This window comes from Miniopterus schreibersii (genome assembly GCF_964146895.1).
Source record: "Miniopterus schreibersii genome assembly, chromosome: 6".
NCBI lineage: Eukaryota > Metazoa > Chordata > Mammalia > Chiroptera > Miniopteridae > Miniopterus > Miniopterus schreibersii.
In genome coordinates this window covers 12,944,788-12,969,611 of record NC_138107.1, presented here as the reverse complement: position 1 = coordinate 12,969,611, position 24,824 = coordinate 12,944,788, and the positions used below count along the sequence as shown (strand labels likewise).

Below are 24,824 nucleotides of genomic sequence, written 5' to 3'. Positions count from 1 at the left end.
CTACTATCAGGTATCGTGTTTTGAATGCATACTGCTTATGTATCAGACTTACATTACTGTCATTAACATGGAAAGAATTACAGCCTTGGGGCCCATGGCCTCATTCTCTTAGCTGCTCACTTGTTGACCATGTCATTCACTGGTTCACAAATGCCTAAAGCATGCTTATCTCAGGTAGAGCCTCAGGATTAAAAACTAGTCAATAAAGCAAGAGCAATATAATGGTAATTATATCTAGCAAAGCAGCAATTTGTGACTCATTTTTACTTTAAAAGAAATAGTTCTTTAAATATAGGTTTTTGGGGTTTTTAAAAGATATTATCAATCACTATAGTAATAGAATGATTTATGCATACTCAGCTCCAGTGACTCCCTGTGAGCCAAACATGGGCATCTGCTTCCAGCTGTATTCACATTAAATTAACCCATAAACCAGATTACTCAGTTTAGCACTTCAAATTATATATTAAAATCTTGTTTTAAGATAAATATGCAGATAAACTACACACATGACAAAAACTAGTGATACTTCTGTGACAAAAGTATTTGGCATATTTGAAGCCTACTTTATATAAACAAATTTCTTTATCCTGATAGGCTGAGAAAGCTTTTTTTTTTTTTAAATTAGGTCTCCCAAGTAAAATGCATATTCTGAAACTTAGAATTAATGCCAAGTCTCACTTTCTGTCCATGGTGGGGATGGGAGGCAGTGAGAGAAAATGGGACCTGATGGTAGAGTGAACCAGAAGGCAGGTAGGAAGTGAGATTATTTATTTATTGAGAGGAAGCCCTGAGTTCATTGTTGCTTTCTCTGATCTGAAGTATATTTTCTTTTCACATTAAACTAATATAATGATCTGTTTAAAACTATTGATAGGACTCTGGTTTAAACTTGTTCAGTACCTAGTTTCAATTCTTTCAAAGAATTATATGTTCCTTTGGCCACCTTGTACATGCCACACAAAATACATAAAGCAATTGCTTTAAACAAGTAGTCTAATTTCTTAACATTCCTATTTGTCAGCTACTGTTCCTCTTTCCTACATTATTAAGTTAGTTTTACTGCAACAGTAATGAGTAGCAGAGTAGAGAAAACATGGGACTTTGGAGTCAGATAGGTCTGAGTCAGATAAGAGTTCAGACCCACTAAATGCAATAAACTTGGGCAAGATACTTAACCCTGTCAGAGCCTCAATTTACTAGTTAGTAAAATGTAGGAAAGAATGGCTATTAATTAAGGTAGGAGTATTAGGTAACTTATAAAACACCTCACAGTACCAAGTAAATAATAGACATTCAATTAGTAATGGTTATTACTAGATGGAGTGCAAATCCAGATGCTGTGCGCTGCACTGTTTAAAAACCAGCTGGAGCCCGGCCGGGCATGGCTCAGCGGCTGAGGGTCGACCTAGGATCCAGGCGATCAGGGTTCGATTCCCGGTCGGGGCACATGCCCGGGCTGTGGGCTGCAGCCAATCAATGGTTCTCTCACCATTGACGTTTCTATCTCTCTCTCTCCCTCTCCCTTCCTCTCTCTGAAATCAATAAAGATATATTTAAAATAAAAAAAATAAAAACCAGCTGGAAAGGACCCCCAAGTAGCTCCAAGGTGAGGATGGCACTCGCCTTAGAGGAAAATGTGAGGCACATTATAACCACCTTACGTTGTGCCAACATTCACTTACAGATACTCTCATTTAGTCTTTATAACAGCCCAGTGATGGAGTTACTGTTACTACCCCATTTTCCAGGACAGAAAACCAACTTATGACTTCCCCATTGATTACCCTTTCAGTTTCCAGATGAAGCTGAGGTGAAAAGGGTGAAACTGGTTTGTGTGAGTTCCCATTAGTGATAGGGACAGCCCCAGAACCTAATTTTTAAAGAGTAGGAGGTACTCAGAATATTCAAACCTAAAATCCAGGTTTATTTCCCCTTTCATATTGGCAGAATGTACTTACTTCCCCTAAAGCTAAGAAGTAAAACGATCAACTAGGGGTAGGGAGGAATCTAAGGAACAAAGGATTAAATGTGATCTGACTGAAGACGAGGTATAACGCACAGTGTGATCCCTGTGATCTCAAGGTTCCGAGGGTAAAGGGGCAGCACAAGAGTTTAGGCCACATCTAGGAGGGTCCTGCTGGGTCAGAGGAACATGAACATGGAGGTTATTTACAGTAGGGCTTTGGGCCAGCTAGGGCTCAGCAGACGGAGGTCTGTTGCTCAAGCATCTCTTATACCTGGAGCCAGGGTTATGGCTGGCTGCCTGCGATCCCCAGGGTTCTCTGCCAATCCCCGCTCAACTCCTAGCCCTGCCCTCCTTAAATCCTTGCTATTGTTACTCACTTCAGGCTATCATTTCTCTCCGTGAAATCCTAATCCTCTTTAGAACGATATATTCACATTTCATCAGCTCAGCAGTATTTATGGGGCAGGTCATGGGGAACTGACCCACACGAAAAGCCAACTGAATTTTAGATTCTTTAGCCAGAGGCTAAGTCAAGTTATATTTCATTCATACAATTTCTTAATGTGAGTACAGTTGCTGCCATTCAATCACTCCTCAGTGCTGCTTAAATATCGATAAATGTGAAGAGATGGTCGGGGATGCCACCATCTTCACACTGAGCCAGTTGAGTTACTGTTGGTTCAGAGCCACGGCACCTGAAGGGCATGTGTTGCCTTCAGGTGTGATGAGATGGGAAAAGGTTGAAAATCACTGAGCTAGAAGATCTCTAAGGCCTCTCCTCATTCTAAAGGCCCCTTATCTTTCACATCAATAAATATCTGCTAACCCAGGCACTCTCAAATGAGTCGCAGAGCTGTCTTGCAAAATTAAGGAGTAATAGCTCCCATTAATTCAGCACTGACTGTGTGTCATGCACTTTGCTCAGTTTTGCAGCAAGTGTTTGAGTTCCTTGTAGGTGCCAAGCACCGTCCTGAGCCCTGGGAATTCACAGTGTACATGGTGAAGTACCTCTCCGCAGGGTCTTAGACTCTGTGGGAAGACATAATAAATAAGGGGAAAAATAAGATAGTTTCAGCTACAGTTAAACACTATGAAGAAAATAAAGGGGATAATGTCAGAATTACTTGAGGGGAGCGCGTCAGTCCTTGAGGCAGCCACGTGAAGACTGGGGAGGGCAGTCCACGCAGCAGGACCAGTCAGCACTAGGACCCAGTGAGCTGGGGGTCTGCGCACAAGGACAGAGCAACATGAAGCCAGAGCAGGCGGGAGCCAGGCCATGTAATGCATCCGGGCTGTGGGGAGGAGTGTGGGTAAATGGGAAGCTGCAGGAGGGTTTGGAGCAAGCAAGTGATGGGGGTAATGTCAGAATTACTTGAGGGGAGCGCATCAGTCCTTGAGGCAGCCACGTGAAGACTGGGGAAGGGCAGTCTTCACTATTTAGAACACACTACTCTGGCTGCTGGGTATGGACTGTAAGGAGGAGGTTGGCAAGGAGGGCAGGAAGATCGGTTAGGACCTGCTGCAGTGAGCAGATTAGTGACAGACACTAGAGCTGCTGACCTAGAGCCCTTCACAGCACAGGTTCTGCTGCTTCTCACTGGACTACCAGGAGGAGCTGAGCCCCAGGTCCCCAGCAGATTTTATTTTATGGGCTAGGAGTTGGCCTTGCTTCCCCTATGGACTTCAGTCTCCTGTATCTCCAAGATGGTCCTCTCTGGAGCAGCATGGTGTCCGACTAAAGGGACAGGGAGTGTGTAGCACATGGAAGGGTCTCAACCTGTCTTTCCAACTTTTCTTTACCGTCCCCTCAGTTTCCCCCCTTCTCCCTCTTCAGGATCTTCTGGGTGGCTTAGTTGAGTGGTTGACCTGATGAAGGGGAGAGGTGAAGCTGGAGGAGCTTAGCAGGATGGAGATCAGACCTTCCAGGGGAATCTTCTAATCTCAGGGGGCTTAGCTGGCCTGGTCCCGCCTATCTTGTTGCCTGCCCCCTGCCCCCTCCACTGCCCATCATGTTCAGTTGCCCAGGAGATGGTGAAGAGGCTGGTTGAGCAAAGGAAAGGGAGCAAGAGGACCCTAACCCAAGGAGTCAGTCAGCAGAAGCCCAGAGGAGACAGAGCCTTGCTCCCTGCAGGGCCTGGGGGCCAGGATGGGGCAGCAGTTCAGCGGGGAGGAGGGGGAGGCAGCCCGAGGTGGATGTGGTGGAGCTCCAGGAGTGGAACAAGGAGTGCCCCAGCGGCACGCCCTTCATGCACGAGTTTAGCGCTTCTTCAAGGTCACAGGCAATGAGGCCACCCAGTACGCAGAGGGCACGTTTCGAGCCTTCGACAAGAACAGGGTAGGGCACCGTGAAGGGGAGGCCTGGTGGCCAGTCCACTTGGCCCATGTCTCATCATTGAGCTGAAGGCGCATCCTCGGGGCTCCCAGGTCCCAGTCCTGCTCTCCTTTTCTCCCCGCCACCCTCTCACCTGTTCTGTGTCTCTTTCTCCCAAACTCTCCTCTCTCTCCCATCATCTCATGCCTTCCCATCTTCTCTTCCCTCCTCCCTCTCTCCAGTTCCTGAGCGCTGAAGGTAGGCTGGGCAGCAGGGCACACAGCCCAGTCCTCTCTGTGTTTATGGCCAGGGCTTTGCAGCCTGAGGACCTGGGTTTCCACCCTCCACCAGAGCCCCTGCCGCTTAGGTAAGGAGCAAAAGAGCCGCCCAAATGGGACACGCTGCATTGGCCTAGACCCAGAGGTCCCCTCAGTTTCTGAGTCAGCAGCAGCCTGTGAGGGAGTGGGCAGTTTGCACTTCAAATTAAATGATAGAGAACTGGGGCAAAAGGAAGTGAATTCATTTGCCCAAGATCATACCTGCCGCGGATGCAGTTTATTTTTTTAAAGAGAGAAAATGATTTATTTAAAAGCAGGTCATATAGCACAAAACTTACTATCATAAATATACCCATCTTCCCCATACTCATCTAAAAATTCAATACAACTGTTCAAGAGCCAAAAGAGATTATTTAGCCCTGGGCATGACATAGCTGGACCCCTCATACCTCATCTTACCAATGAGCATATACATTTATCACTTGTTTTTCCCTTTGTAACTTTTATTTTGATAGGATTTCAAATGTACACAAGTTGCAAGAATAGTACAAGAAATTCCCACCTACAGTTTACCCAATTGTTTACCTTTTGCCTCCTTTATCATTCTCTCTACATAAGTACATATTTTTAAGAGAAAACTGGAGCCATCATGCCCTTTTACCCCTAAGTATTTCAGCGTGTTCCTCCTAAGAACAAGGCCATTCTTTTAAATAACCTAATACAATTATAAAAATCAGGAAATTTAACATCGATACAATTCTATGATCTAATTGACAATCCCTGTTGAAATTTGGTCAGTTTGTGCTGACAATGTCCTTCAGTGCTTTCCTTGGGGGTTGGGGGTGTCCGATCACTCATTGCGTTTACTCATCCTGTCCCTTTAATCTGGAACCTTTAATCTCAGTTTTCCTTTGTCTTATTTGACCCTGACATTTCTGAAGGTTGCAGGCCAGTTATTTGGGTTTGTGCAGCATTGCCTCGTGATCAGATTCAGGTTCTACATTTCTGGCAGAAGTGCCGCCGAAGTGACATTTGTCCTCAATGCCCCATGTCAGGGGGCAGGTGGCACTGGTCTGTGCCATTACTGGGGTCGTTGCTGCCTTCATTTGTTATGTGGTGTCTGCTGGGTTTCTCCTCTGTAAGTTACTATTTTTCCTTTGTAATCAGTAAGTGTCCTATGGGGGTGCTTTGAGATGAAGCAGATACCCCACTGCTCCTCACATTTTCACCTCCTAGCTTGGCATCCCTGTTGGTTTGCTAGCTCCACCATCCCTTCTCGATTGAGTTGGCATTCCACGGCAAGGAAGAGCTTTCCTGGAAGGTGTGTCAGGTTCCTCTGTCAGGGACCGAGCCTTCTTTCTTTTCTCTTCCCACTTAGTCTCCAAGCCCACACCCAACTCCACTTCCCAGCTGGCACATTCCTCATATCAGCGAGTCTCATTTCTGGGTAATTGATCTGAGACTTCTGGGGAAAATAAAATCAAAAGAGCTCATAGATGTAGTGCACATGTCAAAATCTGGGGTGACAGAAACACGTTTTGTGGAGACAGGCAGGGAGGGAGGGGCACCTCTCTCTGCTGCTCCACCCCCTTGTGACACTCAGTTTCTCTCTGCCAGTTGCCCTGTGACGCTCTGGAATGGCGGAAAAGAAATGAAGCTCAAATGTCATTTGGGACCCTTATGTAACGTGTTGGGGTTAGGGCTGGTGCACAAATGCAGCAAATTTAGGGGAAAATGGGGCAGATTATCCCAGAGCAGATGACACACCTGTCACTTCTCCTACCCCTTGAGTAGACAGGTTTTTCCTGCGCTTCTATGGGTAATTAAGGCTGGCGAGGGCTGGTGCACACAGATGAGATTAGTCCCAGCTGGAAGCTTCCCAGAAATGGTCCTGGGGTTCGCAGTGACCTCACAGGTGAGGTCACTGGTCTGGAGGGGCTCCTCTAGATTCTAGAGTCTAGAACATTCCTCTTGTGGGACAGGGGCTTGGGGGAGGAAGAAACTTTCCTCTACCTTTGAGGTTCTTCAGGCCGGTCTAATGATCAAATAGGCATGAGACAGATTAGCAAGAGAAAGTAAGCAAATTGAATACATACATGTGTATGAGAACCCCGCATATATGAATCAGAGACGCCACATGCAGGAGAGGTTCAGACACAGAAAGGGAATGTGGGGACATGAGGCATCCTGAGCTAGGGATGAGCTAAGGTGGCTGGGGGGCTTCAAAGGGTCACTGCAGAATGGTAAGAGGAGTAGATGTTTAGTAAATAGAAATTTGTCCTCTCTATAGACAGCTCAAAATAGGTTATCTCAGGGTATTATCTCAAGGCCCCTCATTCAAGTTCTTCTAGGTAGTTAAGGGAGGGGCGGAAGTTTCTCTTGAGCCCACGTGCAGTGGATACTACTTGATAACAAAAAATTGCCTTTAGCTCAAAAAAACCCACATACCACAGAAGCACATCCTGGGGTGACTCGTTCTGAACCCCACAGGGTCACTGTGGAAAGCGTATCATGTTGAGAGAGGATGTTGTGAGAAGGTTCTAGAGAAAGAACACTGGAGAATCCAGAGACCTAGAGAGTAGGGATTTCCCAGTGGGGTTTTTGTTTGGTTGGTTTTTCCCCCTTGGTGCTAGAGCCAGGCTCATGTTTTAGACAGCGATAGCCCTGGGGTGGAGTAAGAAAGTTCTTCCCACTGGATGCACTAAGACTTGTATCTTGAAGGCTCTGCCTTAGGCAACTTAGTCGACTTCTGAGTCTCAGCTCCTCACCCGCCAAATGCGGAGAGCAGAACAGAGGAAGACGAGGTATGTAAATGAGATGGCCCCTGCCAGACATTTGCATACATTTCCTACTCAACTCATTAAAAAAGAAACGTAAGGTCGACTTTTAGTAAGCTTAAAAAAATCACAATTACTAATGAAAATAGCCTTTTAAAGAACAACCAATCATTTCATTGTACACCTTAAACTTACACTGTGTTCTTTAAAAGGCTATTTTGCAGTTATATCTCAATAAAGCTGGGGTAAAAACTGAAAACAAGCCAAAAAACCTTCAACAAGTAGAAAACAGATAGTGACCACACACACGGCGGAATACTACTCAGAAATTAAAAAGGAAGGAGCTGTTGCTATACACAGCAACTTGGATGAATCTCCAGGGCATTGTGCTGCATTTAAAAAAAAAAAAAGCCAATCTTGAATGGTTACATACTGAATGATTCTAATTCTACACCATTCCCAAAGTGAAACTATTGTAGTGACAGGGAACAGTGGCTGCCAGGTGACAAGGTTAGGAAAAGAATGTGACTATTAACAGGTAACAAGAGAGCTTGTGTTGAGAGTTAGTCATATCTTACACATGTGATGAATTCTCATAAAACTATACACCTACAAAAACAGTGCACTAAAGACTAGTGGAGCCGGGCCCAATAGCCAGTGCAAAGAATCTACCCCAAAGAAACTACCAGAGAGGTAAGAAAAATATCTATGTACAAAGATGTTATTTGTGTAATGTAAAATATTAAAAGCATATTCAGAAAGAGGAACTGCCCAGTATACCTCAAAAAAATGAAAGGTATGATTTTAAGTAATTTCGAAGACATGGGACATTTAAAAATAAAAATCCAGGAACTGAAACTATAGCTACGGACTGATCTCAGTTACGTAAATACGCGGGCCGGGGAGGGGGAGCAGAAGAAATTATATAAAATAAAACCCTTCCGGTGTTGGGTAGGCTCTTTTTATTTTCTTCTTGGATTTTCCTGAGGCTCTTCTGCTCTTTCCCTCATTTTCTGCCCTGTTCTCCTGTTGCTCACATCTTGCTCCCCCAGGCACCCTCATCAGGGGCTGGGGCTCCCAGTGGCCTGACTGGGACAGTGGTGCTCTGGGCGGCGATGTCATTTCTGATTACAAAGTCACAGGAATGACAGACACTCCTGGGGAGCTGATGACTCAGGTGTTTGATTTGCAGAGCTGAGGTCCCCGCCCTGGAGTACGTGAGGTCACAAGGTGTCAGCTTCACCCTGTGCAGCTCAGCCTGAGACCCTGGCCCACCCTGCCCGCTGCAGCCACTGCCACCAGCCCCTGCCCTCAAACTCGTCTGGAGTCAAAGCCTGATCCCTGGCCCTCTTGCTGACGGCTTTTGGAATCATCGTTGCCGTCACATTTCTGCTGGAGGAAAGTTCGGTTTCCTGCTCAGGGTCACCTCAGAAGTGGCCTGTGCCCTCCTCCTTCCTCTGGCCAGTTATCACCTGAGCTCCGTCCCCCCCCTCGTTCCTGGGTGGGCGAGGGGTGCTGACCTGTCCTTCCTTGCAGCACCCCCAGGGCCTCGAGGTGAGCGTGAGCCAGAGCCAGGCCGCACTGCCTCTCGACCACCTCCCCTCGGCTCTGAGTGAATGAGAGTGCAAAAGGGATTTTCAGTGTGAGCGCAGCTTCCAATCTCCTTTCAAAACCACCTCGGTCTCAAATTCAGATTAAGTTGGTCGCTTATGCAGTGATTCATAAATATTTATGAGACCCGGCTGTGCAGAAGTGGCACTGCGCTGGGCATGGAAGGAAATGAAAGCAACAGCTTGAGCAGAGGTGCGGGGTGGGGAACAGCGTGAGCAGAGGTGCGGGGTGGGGAACAGCGTGAGCAGAGGTGCGGGGTGGGGAACAGCGTGAGCAGAGGTGCGGGGTGGGGAACAGCGTGAGCAGAGGTGCGGGGTGGGGAACAGCGTGAGCAGAGGTGCGGGGTGGGGAACAGCGTGAGCAGAGGTGCGGAGGCCACACTCATTGCAAGGACGAGGCAAAGCCCTGAGTCTGCGGGGATGGATGGCCCAGAGCAGGGTGCCCGCCTGCGCTCTGGAGGCAGGGCAGTGGACCGGGAGGGGGCCTCACAGCTCCCACTCCCAATGCAGGACGACACCATCGACTTCCTCTAGTATGGGGCAGCCCTGAACATGGTGTTGGGCACCCTGGAGCACCCTGAAGTGGACCTTCGAGATCTACAAGGACCGCAACGGCTGCATCGACCGCCTGGAGCTGCTCGACATCGTAGAAGTCAGTTGTCTGCCCGTGGGGCCAGGCACCCAGGCACGGGAGCATCGCTGGGCTCCCAGGGCTGGCCACTGAAGCAGGGGGGCCTGGGGCTGGGGTTCGGGGAGAGGCATTGAAATCATTCAAGTGTGCTTTCTGACCACAGTGGAATCAAGCTAGAAATCAATTATAAAAAGAGAACTAAAAAATCCCCATGTGTTTGGAAATTAGGCAATATACCTCTAAATGCTCCATGAATCAAAGACACAAAATCACACACACGCACACACACACACACACACCTGAATAATGATGCAGAAAAACACACAAAACAAAACTTGTGGAATGCAGCTAACGCTGGGTTTGCAGACACATGTATAGCCTTAAAATGTATATATTAGAAAACGAGAGGCTGAAAATCAATGCTCCAAGAAGTCTTCTCAAGAAATTAGAAAAAAGAAGAGTAAATTAAGCCCGGCCAGCATGACTCAGTGGCTGAGCTTGGGCCTATGAACCAGGAGGTCAAGGTTTGATTCCCATGCCTGAGTGTGGGGCTCAGTCCCCAGTAGGGGGCGTGCAGGAGGCAGTGGATCAATGACTCATCACTGATGTTTCGCTCGCTCTCCCTCTCCCTTCCTCTCTCTGAAATCAATTTTTAAAAAAGTAAATTAAACCCAAAGAAAGCAGGAGAAGGGAAATAATACTGTAAAGAACAAAAACTAATGAAATAGAAAAAAAATGCACAAAAGAAAGTTGGTTCTTGAAAAGACTAACAAAGCTGATAAACTACTAGCGAGAATGAGGAAGGGGGAAAAGTAGCACTGGGGAGCAGGCGCTGGCATGTGGACAGCGTCAGCCTGTTGCCAGAGCTGTGGTGGACACTTAGCCCATTTTACAGATAAGGAAATCACCTCACAGAGGTTCTGTGTTGGCCCAAGTTCAGCCACCGGGAGGTGCTGGCTGTAACCCCTGAGGCTCCCAGGCACCATCAGGGAGGCTGCTCGTGCCAGGCGCTGTGCTGGGCAGTGAGGCCCTGGGAATTGGCCAGACACACCTCTGTACCCAGAGGGCACCGAGTCTAAGAACTAAGGGTGATGCGCTTGTTTGTCTCTTCTCCATTTCACTTCACAAATGTTGCCTCGCTGGGAGAAACACAGGAGAACCCTGTTCTTTCCCCTCCAGTCTGGACACCTGTGTCTCCCATCACCCTGTTTCACACACATGGACACACATCCATAAATACATTAAATTCTCTTTTCCTCTCTGAATCTGCATTTCCCTCCGTAAAGTAGTGTTGAGACCATCACAGTACCATACATGTCCCTCATTAGAGGATTCAGGTTTGGGGCTCACAATGGAAACGCTAGTGACATCGGGGTGGGGCAGCATGTGAGGTCAGGGACTTCCCAGTTGCAACTAGGCCAGCGGGACCCTGAGACACAACAGTTTTGATTTGGACCTGGGTCCTGTGGTCCTCAGATGCACAGCCTGGGGGGCAGCGCTGGGGAAATGGTGCTGAATGGTGGGTTGGGGGAGGGCGGAGTTTGCAGGGTCCCCTCAAGGCCTCTGGGATTTCTCCGAAGATGATTTACAAGCTGAAGAAAACCTGCAGGGTGGAGGTGGAGGCGGAGAAGAGCCGAGCCACTAACAGGGGCAGAGGTGGGGCAGAGGTGGTGGCCTGCACCTTAGCACCCCCGCTTCCTGGCCCTGTGACCTTGGGCAAAGCCCTCTTCCTCTCAACACCTGGTGTCCTCATCTGTAAGCTGGGTTCAGAGAGGACACCACGAAATAACAAAGGATGTCACTAGCACATGACAATGGTTTGTAAGAGCCATTAAAACTCCTGCTAGGGTTGCCACCGAGGCCAAGCAAGCGGGTGAGACAGTAGGAGCTTTGGAGACAGGCAGAGGGATGACACATCACCCTCTCAGCCAGGTCTCAGTTGCCTCACCTGGAAATGGGGGTAGTAAAGTCTGAGGACTACATGGGGTAATTAAGGCCCCAAGGCTGTGCAGGGAGGCAGCTGGTTGGGAACCCAACCAGAAGAACCCTGAAGAACACTCTGGGCAAAAGTAAAACTTTCAATTCATTTGCAAAGAAAGTCCCTTAAAGAAACCCTTGAAGGTTCCAGGAGATTCCTGGAGCATCGACAGGCCCCAAGCATAGGCCCTGAGTCTGCAGGATCCCTTCTTTTAAGAGCTGCAGGCGCACCCTGGGAGAGAAGGCCTCCTCTTGGCGGCCCCCTCCAAGAGTCCAGGCTCAGCCGGTTTCCAGAACAGCCCTCATCCTGGCAGCCCTGTGGAGGGGGAGGGGGAGAAGAAGGGGCTGGGGTGGAGGGAGGAGGGGGGCTCCTGGTCTGACGCTGCCAACAGGGCACAGTCCACTGGGTGGATTTACTGGGGTGGTGAAGGGAATGGCCTACTCACCCCCTTCAGCAGCCCCTGGGCTGGCTAATTGTGAGGCTCCCACAAATTCCTACATGGGTCTTAGCTGGAAGCAGGGCAAACTGAGGGGCAGGGTCCCATAGACCAGATCAACAATGAGAACGCCCGTTCTGTGGGAAGCAGGCTGGTAGAAGGCAGGGAACAGGGAAAAGTGCAGCAAGTCCGCTGTTCTCAAAGGGGCTGCTTCAGCTCTACCCTGGGGCTGCTCCCCAGCCCTCGCTGCCACCCCCAAACCCCATCTCTCCTTACCCCTCATCCCCACACTTGCCCCTCCAGCAACCCCCCCAGAATGGCCCTTCACGATTCCCAGCCACAAGTCGAATGTGTCTCCTTAACGAATGGAGACACCTTCCCTCTGTCTCTGGGGAGGATTGGGGCCTGATGACCTGGGTTCTAGGTCAGGCACCACTTCTCTTCTTGACCTCAGGTACCTCATCTGCATGGTGAGCAGGACTGGGCTAGACCAGTTTTCAGATGATTATTTTTGTAGATTTTGAATTATTTTTGTTATAAAAATTCTACGTGCAACCCCAACATAGAAACTAGATTAAAAGGAGGTCGCTCTGGTTGAAGAGGGGCTGAGCAACTCACACCCCTCCCACTGCTGGAGCCAGAGGCAGCTCTGAGAGCACAGGCCCTGATCAGTGTTACCCTGTGAGACCATTTACCGTGGGACCTGGCAAAACACTTGCTCTGCCTTGAATAAATATGTTTTTATGTTGATGTACAAAAAATAAAACCAATCTGTCGAACCTGTGATTTCATAGGTATGACATTCATATAAAAGTTCCTATAGAAATAAATTTTAGGTAAAAAAAAAAAAAAAGGTTGATTAAAAATGTAATAATCCATAAATATTTTTTAAAAAGGTAATAATCCAGGTGGGACACAGATATACCCCAAGTCATGAACGTGTGTGAAATGACATTAGGGAAATGTCTTTATTCTATCCAGACACCCTCCCAACTCTGACCTTCAGGATTTCCCAAGAGGCAGCCACCAGAGGAGAAATGTCAACTCCCTGTTTCCGGGCTGCCCCTGGATTGACCTTCACCATCCCTCCCTGTCTGTGCTCAGACCCTGACTGGCTTCCCAGTCTGGGTGATCCAAATGGTGGACAGAATGGGTGTGAGCAAAAAGCACCCTCTCACCCCCCTCAGGGGGGCTCTCTGCAACCAGGGGCCTGACACCCCTTTCCCCCTTTTTCTCCCTCCTGGATTTTTGTTAATTCCCTGCACTCCCCACACCCAGCTGAACTGAAGACTCAGCCCAGAAGAGCATCTTGAAAAAACGGGCACAACTGCTTCAGCCTGTCTCTCCCAGGTTCTTGGACAGGTATTCCTAAAGTTGGGGTGTGCAAAGAATGGGGAAGAGGCCCACCTGGAAGAGATTGCCCCACTTCCCAACTGCTGTCAGGTGTCACTGCAGCAAGAGAGAGTTAGGTGAGACCAGGGGTGGTCAGGCCACTTGCAGTGAGTCGCAGACCTGTAGGGAACCCAGTGGCAGGCACCACATGCCACCAAGTAGCCAGCAGGGGAAGTAGGAGGTGTTGTGCAGTCACTTTTGAATAAATATGGCTTTCCTCTGGATAAATGAGGACTTGCTATACAACCACCTCACCTTCTTTCACTTTTTGGCCAACATCCGACTTCCCTCAGTGTGTGAACGCACCCACGGTGCACAAACCACGGCCGGGCATTAGTCATGGCTCGGGTCTGCGCTGTCATCCAAACACCCCACCCTCATCTCCTTGTAGCAGTGGAACTTCTTGAAGGAGTTTTATTTCCCTATTACTGGGGCTCTTGGAGGTGCTCCCTAAAAATGGGCATGATGACCCCTTATTGTTTCAAATTTGGTAAAATGTAAATCCTAAGAGACACCCCAAACTTACACCAAGAAAACTCCTCCCCACATCACACAACCCCACGTGACACACGTCACACAGATTGCACCTGCAACCTCCCACACACATCGCCTTCTCCACATGCAATCCCCGACTCCTCTTTCATGTTCAAAGTCAAAGGTGACCTCTGCGAGGCTGTCTCTGAGTCAGGCTCACAGTTCTCTGTGCCCCTACAGGAATCCATCCATAGCTTCCCTTAGCATATTTTATTATAATGATGCTTAGCCTGTGAGTTCCTTGGAGATGAGAAGGGTCCTCTTCTTTGCACATCTAACATCTAGCACTAGTACATAGTAGGTGTTTAATAAATGCTTGTTGAATGGAGGGGACGAATCAATGCGAACCACACAAGTAGGCTCGGGTGGTCCTGGGGCTCCTTGCAGCACCCGGATGGAGGCTGCGGCCACAGGGCCTGGAGGGTTCCATGAGAGTCCTGGGAAAGCGCAGCTCTGCCTCAGAGCTCCCGGGTCTAGGAGAGAGTGGGCCTGGTGAAGCTCAGCGGGGAAAGCTGGGGAACGCTGGGGGAGGTGCCAGGTCGGGCACAGGGGTGTGAGGAGTGCCCCCAGCAGGAAGCAGTCAGCACCAGCTGAGTCCCACCCCTCAGGGTCCCCACCCCTGCCCCTGTGCTACCACCCTGCAGCCCAAAGAGGCGAGCTGAGCGTTGAGCTCAGTAGACTCCATCTAGAATAAAAACAACAATGGCAACACCAGCCTGGCCACACACCCTCTCCCGGCACAGGGGCATCTGGCGGGGGTCAGCCGGCTGCCTCAGGCCCCCCGGCCCCCTCCTGGTCTTGCTCTCCATTCTGGAGCCTGCGCACAATGCTGGTGAGGTCCAGGCTTCGGGTCAGCGTGTCCAGGAGCATCTGGTCCTTCTGGACGCCCTCCATGAACTCCTCCAGGGACAGCTCCCCTGGCGCAGAGAAAGGGAGTCATGGGGCGGAGGTGTTCGCGTCTCCCTGGCACCAGGGCCCAGAGCTGGAGTCTTGGGACAGGGACAAGGCCAGGGCTGGGGGAAGTGGCTGTGAGGGGGCCAGGCAAAGGAGCCAGAGGCCAAAGTGTCCTCCAGGAATCCCTAAAATCCAGCGGTGTCTGGGACCCTACACCCTGGTGACCCCCCTCCCTTGGTGATCCCCTCGCGGGCCTCTCACCGTCCCCGTTGACATCGATCTTGGCGAACACTGTGTCCGTGAACTCCTCCGCGGTCATGGTCGAATCGCTGCCGGGGTTAATGGCTCGGATGGCCTGGGGGGGAGTGAAGGGACCCATCCTCACTCAGTGGGGGGGGGCAGTGAGAGCTCCGCGGGCTCCCAACAGCAGGGGGGCGTGGAGGCCAAGGTGCCCGGCCGCAGAGTGGGCAGCAGCGGCAGAGCTGGGCTTCAGAGCTTACACGGTCTCTTGGTACACACGGGGAAACTGAGGCCCAGAGAGGGGGCGGAACGTGGCTCGGGTCACGCAGCTGGTGAGGGCCAGGGCTCCCACCAGGACCCTCAGTTCCATCCTGTCCCTTTCCGAGATGACAGCTCTGCCCGCTGCAGGCCCCCCCTCCCCCCTCTCAGCTCGGGTGCTGCCCCCGCCCCAGGCCCTGCCCTCTGCACCTGGAGTTACCCGGATGATGGTGTGCAGCTCATCGCGGTCGATGCATCCGTTGCCATCCACGTCGTAGAGCTTGAAATACCAGCGCAGCTTCTGTTCCACCTTCCCCTTGAGGACCAGGCTGAGCGCGGCCACGTACTCCATGAAGTCGATGTAGCCGTCCTGGGAGGGGCGGGGCGGGGCCGCCTTGAGCCCCGCCCCACCCGCGCCCCGCCCCCTTGGTGCCCCCCCCCCCATCTGTCCCGGAGGCCGCAGAGCCGCGCTGCCCCCCAGAGCTGCGATCACATCCACAAGCTAATCCCCCCTGCGCTGAGTGGCTGGCGCGGTCTCGGCGCAGGCATTTGGGCTGCAGCTGCTTCCCTGTGCTTCTAAAATTGAGCCCTTTTCATTGCTGGTTGGTGGGAGAAGAGACATGAATTCCGGGGGGAAGGATGGGAGGGGGTTAGATGAGCTTTTCCCAGCTGGGGTGAGGGCAGGAGGTAGATGTGGGGACAAGGAGCGCCTCTCTCGGTCTTTCCCTTATTCTTCATACCGGCAGCCACTTGGTGCCGTGGCAGACTGAGGCCTGGGAGCTCAGTAAGTCAGGAGCCTGGTCCTAAAGGGAGTGCACTGGTGAGGGTGCAGGTTTGAATCCTGGCTTTGCCCTTTCAAAGCCGCGAGATCTGGGACAAAGGGCGCAAGATGTCTGCAGCCCTCAATTTTTTCATCTGTAATCATCAAAATGGTGCCTGCCTCTATGAGTTCATGTATGCACAGCACGCAACACTGCCTGCATATAGTAAGTGCTCAATAAATGTTAGCTGTGATTATTACCATTAGTATAAGGAGATCACTATGCTCTCATGATGTGTATCCAGCAACGACACATCCCGACAGGACATTACGGGGTCCCAGGATGGGAGCATCCAACTCTGCTGGGATGAGGGCAGGCAGGGGGCTTAGGGTGGCTTCCTGGGAGAGGTGGTGTCTTCACTGAGCCTTGGAGGGGTTGGCCATGGTAGGGGTGGCACAGACATTCCTGCAGGACATTTCTCCAGAGTTCCCTGAGTGTCCACCAGCTGACCATCTGCCCAACCCTGCTGGTCCTACCAAGGGAGTCTCTGCCTACCTCCCCCCAAACTGCGTGAAGCTGGGAGAGGGAAGCCTGTGTCCTGCAGACAGGCTGAGCCCTGTAAGGGAAGGAGCGCTGGGTAAGAGCACATGAACTTGGAATCCAGCCCATATTCCCACACTTACTTTCAACTATGACTCTGGAACCAGGAAGCTGCTGGGAAGCAGATTTAGGGTCAGCACGAAGAACTCTTTAACAGGCCAAGTTGCCCATGGTGGAAGGGCCAGCCTCATTCAGTAATGAGCTCTCCGTCATTGGAAGTGTGCAAGCAGAAGCTAGAGCACTGTTATTGGGGATGTGGCAGAAGTTGGGCTGGGTGGCCTCTGAGATCTGGTTCTTTGCTGGCCTTTGGCCTTAGGTGAGGCCTTAAGCACTGTGAGGCTGGCCCTTCCACCATGGACAACTTGGCTTGTTAAAGAGTTCTTCGTGCTGACCCTAAATCTGCTTCCAGCAGCTTCCTGGTTCCAGAGTCTTAGTTGAGAGCAAGTACTGTGATCATAGTGAACATTTGTGAGCTTTCCCATATTCAAGGGCTTTCACACATGCCTTAGCTCATTCGGTCCTTGCTTAACCCCCCTCTCAGGAACGTGGGAATGGAGCGAGGGCTCCGTGCAGCAAGGCTCAGAGAAGTTCGGAAACAGCTAAGAGGTTTCCTCTGGGGGACTCGGGCTGTGGATGCTTTTGCTTTTCATTTTTATCTTTCTATATTGTTGGAAATTTTACAATGCGCTGTTTTACTTTTGTAATTTGTGGGGTTTTTTAATGGCTTATAAGGGACAATGGAGATATATAAGCTTTTGTTCCAAAAAGACCTAACCCACGTCTTAGGAGAGGGATGACCTTGGACAAGTCACCTGGCCTCTTTGAGGCAGTGCCCTCAGCTCTAAGGCAGGAATGACAGTATGTACTCTTCAAGACTGTGGCATGGATGAGATTCAGTGATAACACTACAACTATGCTAAGTTCTTTGTAGTGCCTCCGTGCTGAGGGTTTCATTCATTTTACTCATTTAATCTCACAGCCACTCCCAGAAGGTGGGTGATTTTGTCCCCATTTTCAGCTGAGAAAGCTGAAAGTGAGAGAGGGTAGGCCAGACAACTAATGAATGACAAATCCTTGCCTAGAAACTGGGTCTCCTCAGTCCTACAAGGTGCTCAGATGCAGGGATGGAAAATTCACACTGGTTTGGGCGCACCTGTGTGACTGCCAGGCACAGCCAAGCCCACGCAAAACTCTGAAACTTTGAAACATAGGCTTGTCCCCCAGGCCACACTCTCACTCACACTACTGTACCCCCAACCCTGCCCACCCAGCACAGCACTCTAGGATACAACCCTTTTTTAATTCAGGGGTGGCAGACACTTTCTGTAAAGGACCAGATGGCAAATATTTCAGTCTTGACAAAATGTAACTGCATGGGTGTGGCGTGTTCATTTATAGCAATAGGCCCACAAGCCATTGTTTGCACACCCAGTCCTAATTCCCCTCTGTATCAAATTTCCTAGCCAGTCTGCTAAACTGCTCTGTACTCAGGACAATGGGTAGAGGCAATGGGGCCCCAAGGGTGATTTAGACCCTTGGGGGTGTCCATGAGGCACTTTAGATGTTACAAAGATGCTTTTCACTTAAATAAATGTTTTTAAATTAATGTTATTATAGAACTGGCCCACAAACTCATGATTTCTCATATATTCATTCACTCATATAACAAATCTCTATTAAGCACCTACTGTGTTCCAGGCACTGTTTTTGGTGCTGAAGATACAGCAATGGTCAAGATAACAACCCCTGCCCTCATGGAGTTCATATTCCAGCAGGAGAGACAGACATAAAATAGTGGCTAAAATGTTATTCAATATCATGTATCAGAAGATAAGACATGCTCTGGGGGTGGGACTAGGAGATGCAGGGTTAGGGGCTACTCCCAGTAAAATAGGGTTTAAAGCAGGAGATCAGGGCAGATGTCATGGGAAGGAGATATTTGAGCAGAGACTTGTAGCAGGGGAAAGTGTGAGCCAAGCAGAATTCTGGAGGAAGAGGGTCCCAGGCAGCACCTAAGCCTTCAGGCAGGGGTGCGCATAGCATAACTAAGGAAGTCAGGTTTGGAACAGACTAAGTGACGCTTGCATGTGACAAAAATTGAAGAGATGGCATATGAATGACTCGGGTTAAGCAAATACAAGATTGGTGGTTGCCCCTCCCTGGTGTCATATGTGGGATTTTAGAGGGTCCTTTTGGAGACAACTCTTGACCTGAAAGCGTTTCCTTAGTAGGTGAGAAGCTGAGCTATTTTGGTGCATTTGGGGTAAGGTATTGAGGCTTTTCCCCTCCTGCTCAGGAATAATTGCTGCTTCTAGAAAATTTGAGAGGCCTAGGGCCCTGACGCCATCCCTCTTGGGCTCCAGTACTCTGCTCCCTCGCGCTCCCTTCAGGAAATCCCTTGGGCACCACGATGCTGCCCTTGAGGCTGGGATTTAAAGTCCATAATCTGCTTTGGCCCCTTGACCCTAAATAGTAGCGAGTTTTAAATAGCCTCTGAGCCCCAGCTTTCCTTAGAAGCCCCACCTACAATGGTGTTTGGCCCTCTGGGCGGTGTGGGGAGCTGGGAAAGCTCTGGGCAGCCTCTCCCTGTCTTGCAGACACATGGCAGGGCATCCTCACATCTCACCTTTCCAGTGAGGGCCAGCAGGGTGGGGACCAGCCAGGGTGGGGAAAAGAGCTGTGGGTTCTTCCACCACTACCTCTTTTTTTTTTAAATCCTTACCCGAGGATATTTTTTCCATTGCTTTTCAGAGAGAGAGAGAGAAACATCGATGTGAGAGAGACACATCGTTTGGTTCCTCCTTACTGGGGCCAGGATTGAGCCTGCAACCGAGGTACTTGTCCTTGGCTGGAATCAAACCCTGGACCCTTCAGTCTGCAGGCCGACGCTCTAACCACTAAGCAAACTGGCTAGGGCTCACCACTACCGCGTGACTGAATTGCTCCAAATAAATGGAAGATTTGCTATTGAAAACCAACAAACATCTTAACTAATGCTCCAACATCCATGGCAGACGCAGGTGCATAAGCCCACGCTGAGGGGCAGAGAATGGGTTCAAGGTCACCTAGCTGACGAAAACTAGGGCCCCAGACGCACGGTGCCTAATTCCTTTGTCAATGTTCCCTCTGGCTTATCCGGGCATCTTCACCCAATGCATCCAGGTGATTCCTTGGGGAAACATACAATTCGACCCCTGTGCAGACCTTGGACCCATTTGAGAAAAGGTAAACTGAAGTCACTGGATATTTTTCAGTTGAAGCAGCCTGGATTCCCCAGTGACCAGGCAACCCTATCTGTCCCCAGGTCTAGTGTTCATGGGTGACCCAAGTAACGTGTGCCTGCCCATACCAGATGAGCCGGGGCTGGGGCCTTCTCACCCTGCTCTCTACTCCCCACCCCTCCCTCTGCATCCTCATGAGCCTCTAGGGCCTGCCCAAAAGTACCACATACAACGTAAAGCACTTAGTAGGTGCTCAATGCCTGTCTTGTAAGTGTTCGCACTTGTTCCGAAGTAAATCAGGATATGCGTGTGGGAGAGGCAGAGGGAGCCATTCGGTTCAGCCTGCGAGCACTCTAAGTGCTGAGCTCTCTGCCTTCCCCTGGAGAGCCAGGGCAGGGATGGTCTCAGTCAATCCGAACCCCCAGCGCCTGACTCTCAGTAGGTGCTCAATGAAGGCGAGATCAATCGCATCCCTAACATGGACATTCAACCTCCCTGATAAATGAAGCCCCTCCTTAGCGGAGCCTGCTGTTCGCACATCTGCTCCCCCCCACTGGTTGGCCTCCCCAGGCACCCCTCCGACGCCCTGCACCCAGGCCCCTGCTCACCTTGTTGAAGTCAAAGGTCTCAAACATCCGCTCCACATACTGGCTGGTCGACGGGCTCAGGTTCTTGAGGCCAAAGAACTGGCGGAACTCATACAGGGTGAGCTGGCCCGAGGGGCACTCGGTCATGAACTTCTTGTACCACTGGTGGCACTCGGTGCTGCTCAGCTCTTCCACCGACTTCCCCTCCATCATGTTGCCCATGGTCCGGGCCTGTGGGAGGCTGGCGCCCAAGGTGGACAAGTCCTGTGCCCACTGCTCCCTGCAAGGGCCGCTTGGCTGTCTGGAACTGGGCCCTCCCGGCTCCCAGGCCTGAGTGCTCCGGGTCCGAGCAAGGAAGGAGCTGATGCGGGTGCAGGGGACTGTCAGGAGGAGGCGAGCAGAAGGCAGAGGGTAATGAGGGCTGAGCAAGCCCGCACCCGAATCCAGGGGGCTCCAGAGAACCCGTTCCAAGTCCCCACTAAATCCTTGCAGCCAATGAGGCCGCTCCTGGCAAGAGGAGTGAAAATAGAACAAACCTCAGAGGAGCGGAGGCCCAGGATTACAGCCTTGAGCACGGGTGAGAGGATTTTCTTGCCCAGTTGGCAGTCTCTTTATCCCCTTACCAGGACAGGGTGGGTGGCCAGCCAGCGCTGTCCCGGTCCTCTGGCCCCTCTCCCTCTGGTCCAGTTGAGGGGGCGCCTCCCTCAGACACGGGAGGGAGGCTCACGGGAATGGGGCTTGTTCCTCTTCCCTGGCTGTGCACCGCACAGGCCATCGCCATGGGGCTCCAACCCCCCGCCGAGAGCTAGCATAGGAGAGCACGTGGGGGATGCAGAGAGTGTGGGCTTCCAGGACAAGTCCAAAGCAGCCAGTGGGAACCCCCTCCCACAGTGTCCTGCACACGCATATGTGAGCCACGCACACACACTCCCAGGTCCTGTTCCTACCACTCTCTCAGATTCCTGGAGGCTGCAGCTTCCCCAGCCTGGGAGGCTTGAATTCAGCTCTGCATCTTACTCTGAACCTGACACCATGGCCTCCCAGGGCATGGGACTAGGCGACATTGAATGTGTGCCCAGTGGCCTGTGTGTGTGCATGTGTGAGTCTGGCACACACATGCATTGGTGAGCTGCTACCCGCCGGTCCTGGGAAGCTCCCAGGCCAAGCCTAGGGCCCCTTTATGCAGCAGCAGCTTTTCCTGACCCCTAGTGGAATGTTCTCTGGCCAGAGACTTTAACATTGGTTCATTTAAGGAGCCAGCACCCAGGTGGGTTTAAACTGGATGCTGCTGGGAAAGTCCAGAGCCAGCACTCACTCCACTCTGCCCCTTCCCAGTTTCCCTCCCTCCTTTACAGGTGGGCCATGCCTGTCCCCTGCCTCAACCAGAGGGAACCAGCATCCACACTTCTGCTTTCCCAGGAGGCGCTTGGATCTCGCCCAGGTTGTGCACTGATACACTAGAACAAAGGTGTCTTTTGTACTTGAGGAAGGGGTGCTTTTGGGGGGTAGTTTGTTACTGCAGCTAATCTACCCTCTCCTGACTGATACAAAGACTGCAATTTTAAATACTGCACAAAACGTCACGAGTCTTTCTAGCAGCACGAGGCTTGCTGAGCTCCTCTAGGGAACCTCAGCTGCGTACCTGAACCCTCCCACACTGCAAGGAGAGGATTCTTTACTGCAGGCCACAAAGCACTGGTTCTTCGGAGTGAACACTAAGGAAGATTTTTATATACATGTGTATGTATGTAAATGTACCTATATGTACATAAATTGTATGATATAACTATATAATGACATAAATGTATTTACATACGTTAGTTTATATAAATGTTATATAATCTATATTATATATAACATATTAGGTATCAGAGTACATACATATATATCTCAGACTTGGCCAGGTTATGCTGTAGTATCTAACCACTCTAAAACCTCAATGGCTTAAAGCACCCCAACTTTATTTCTTGCTCGTCTTTACTTGCTGGGTGAGCTTGAGCAAGTATCTTAACCTCCCTGGGCCTCAGTTTCATTCTTAAAATGGTGATAATCGTGCCTACCTCATAAGGCTATTAAGAGGATTAAATGAATTAAAATTAATATATAAAAAACATTTAGAGCAGGTCTGGCAAAGACTGAGTGCCCCATGTTAGCTATCACCGTATTATTTCTTATCTATTACTGTGGTGGCATGCTGTGGACTTTAGACTCTAGGTGCAGTTCTAGTGCATCTCAGGCACAGCAGTGTCCCTGGATAACAGCCAACCATGTCTCTTGTCCCTTTAGTCCCATTAACCATGGCCCTGGACTGTGTGTGGTGACAGACATCCACCTATGGTCAGGCTCTGGAGAAGGTAGAGGCCTCCATTAAAACCTTACTAGATCTAACTCCATTCCTGCCTCCCCACCTCCTTGCCTGCCTCTCCTAAAAGAAGCTGGAAAAGAGAATGGTTTTCTTAGCCTCTCTTGCAGTTAATAGTGGCCACATGATATGGTTCTGGACAAAGAAATGTAAGTGAAGGTCTGCCGTGGTTTTCTGGGGAAACTTTGCTTTCTTGATAAAAAGTGATAAACGATGCAGCTGGTCCTGCACTTCCCGTACTTTGGCCTTGAATGTGAATGTGACACCTGGAAGGTAGCAGCCTTCTTGGGACCGTGAGGTTATAAGCAGAGGGAAAGGCCAAGAAAACCAGAGACGTCAATCATCATTGTTGAGCTGCTGAACTCATGAGAATAACGAATCTCTCTCTCCACAATTCTGGCTATATTTGAAAAAGAATCTCCTTTTTATTTAAACAAAAACAAGCTCAGAGTCAGTCTGAGAATGGAGGCATCAGGATGATGGTGGTTCTCATGCAATTTTGTGTGAAGAAAGCCAGGCTGTTGCTCCTAGAAGGATTGCATTGGAACTGGACAGAAGGAAGGACCATGGCCTGGGGGTCAGCTCAGAGACATGGCCCAGCTCTGTCAGGGAAGGACAGTCACCGCCTTCCAACCATCAGGACAACCCAATGTCTGCATCCACAAGTTGTGCCCACTGCCTGGGCAAAGAAAGGAGCCCAGAGTGGTGGGGATCTGTGCCCCGAGACACTGCTCACCCAGCAGCCCTTCCTCAGGTGAACACCCCCTTTCAGCAGCTCAGGATACATATGAACCACCAGAAGCAAGACCCTGGACACCTAGGGAAGTATCTCCCTTCTTGATGAAGGTGTTTCCAAAGAGCTCCCTGCGAACCACAGGAGACTGGGTGGGCTGTTCCTCTGTCCCTGCCTCATGTGACATCTGCCAGATATTACCAGCCGCTCCCTCCTCAGTGGCCCCTCTCAGTCCCACTCTCCAGTCTCCCCCCAAAGACCTGGGCACCAAGTCAGGGAGGACTGGGATTCATACCACAGCCTTCAGGAGAGGTGAGTACACAGAGTGGACACAAAGAGAGCCTCGTGGCTTCCCCGGGCTGTTTTGTCTGCAGGAATCCCTCCTGGGACAGATGCCATGCCAGAGTGAGAGGGTCCACTTGGCAGAATGATGCCAAGGAGAGGAATGTGTGTGTGTGTGTGTGTGTGTGTGTGTGTGTGTGTAGGGGGTGGGCAGTGCAGGGCAGGTGCCAGAAGTGGAAGCCAGGCCAGGAAGAGACTGGAGGGGCCGCAAACCCAGGCCTGACGATTCTGTATCAAGGCTGCCTGCCGGCCCACTCGCCTCCTCCACAGAAACACGACAGAACCCTGAGCACCAGCTATTCTGCCTCTTGGGACCATCCCACCCACACCCACGTGAGACCTAGGCCAGCTTCTTTAAAAGGTTCCTGGAGCCCTGGCTGGTTTGGCTCAGTGGTTAGAGTGTCGGCCCCTGGACCAAAGGATCAGGGTTTGATGGCTTGTCAGGTTCAATTCCCTGAGTGCAGGAGGCAACCAATTGCTGTGTCTCTCTCACATCGATGTTTCTCCCACCTCCCTTCCATTCTATCTAAAAAAGCAATTGAAAAATATCCTCGGTGAGGATTTAAATTTAAAAAAATGGTTCCTGTAACCTTCCATGGAGGCTGCTCTACCAGAGTGAACCTCAAGGGGGAGACCATTCTTCAGGGGACAGGAGGAGTGTCAGCTAGGGCCGCAAAGATGCTGGCCTTGGCAGCGGCCTCCAAGGCTACCAGGTCTGGGCGGACAGCGAGGCTCCCGTTCATCTCTGCAGCCCGCGGGCCGGCCAGCGCCAGGTGCTCAGCAGGTGCCTGGGGACAGCTGAGTGGATGGGGGATAGGGCTTTCGGAGGGACAGAGACGGAAAACTTGTACTTATCTCTGCTGCTCTTCAAAATCCCACTGCAATGGCCATAAATGCACTTTTATTTATT

General features: G+C 50.6%; 1 protein-coding gene and 1 pseudogene across 2 annotated transcripts; one reads left to right on the top strand and one right to left on the bottom strand.

Moving 5' to 3' along the window:
- Window positions 1-4,115: 4,115 nt before the first annotated feature.
- LOC308558694 (guanylyl cyclase-activating protein 2-like) lies at window positions 4,116-12,352 on the top strand (annotated as a pseudogene). Its single transcript has 4 exons — window positions 4,116-4,304; window positions 9,456-9,597; window positions 11,157-11,331; window positions 12,294-12,352. The product of its transcript is annotated as a guanylyl cyclase-activating protein 2-like (transcript).
- Window positions 12,353-14,675: 2,323 nt separating this feature from the next.
- Window positions 14,676-20,699, bottom strand: LOC308558585 (guanylyl cyclase-activating protein 1; the record flags this gene model as incomplete). The annotated part of the gene is made up of 4 exons (XM_081140433.1): window positions 14,676-14,833; window positions 15,072-15,165; window positions 15,529-15,678; window positions 20,499-20,699. The coding sequence occupies 4 exons, from the start codon at window positions 20,697-20,699 to the stop codon at window positions 14,676-14,678; spliced, it is 603 nt and encodes a 200-aa protein (XP_080996559.1).
- Window positions 20,700-24,824: the final 4,125 nt, after the last annotated feature.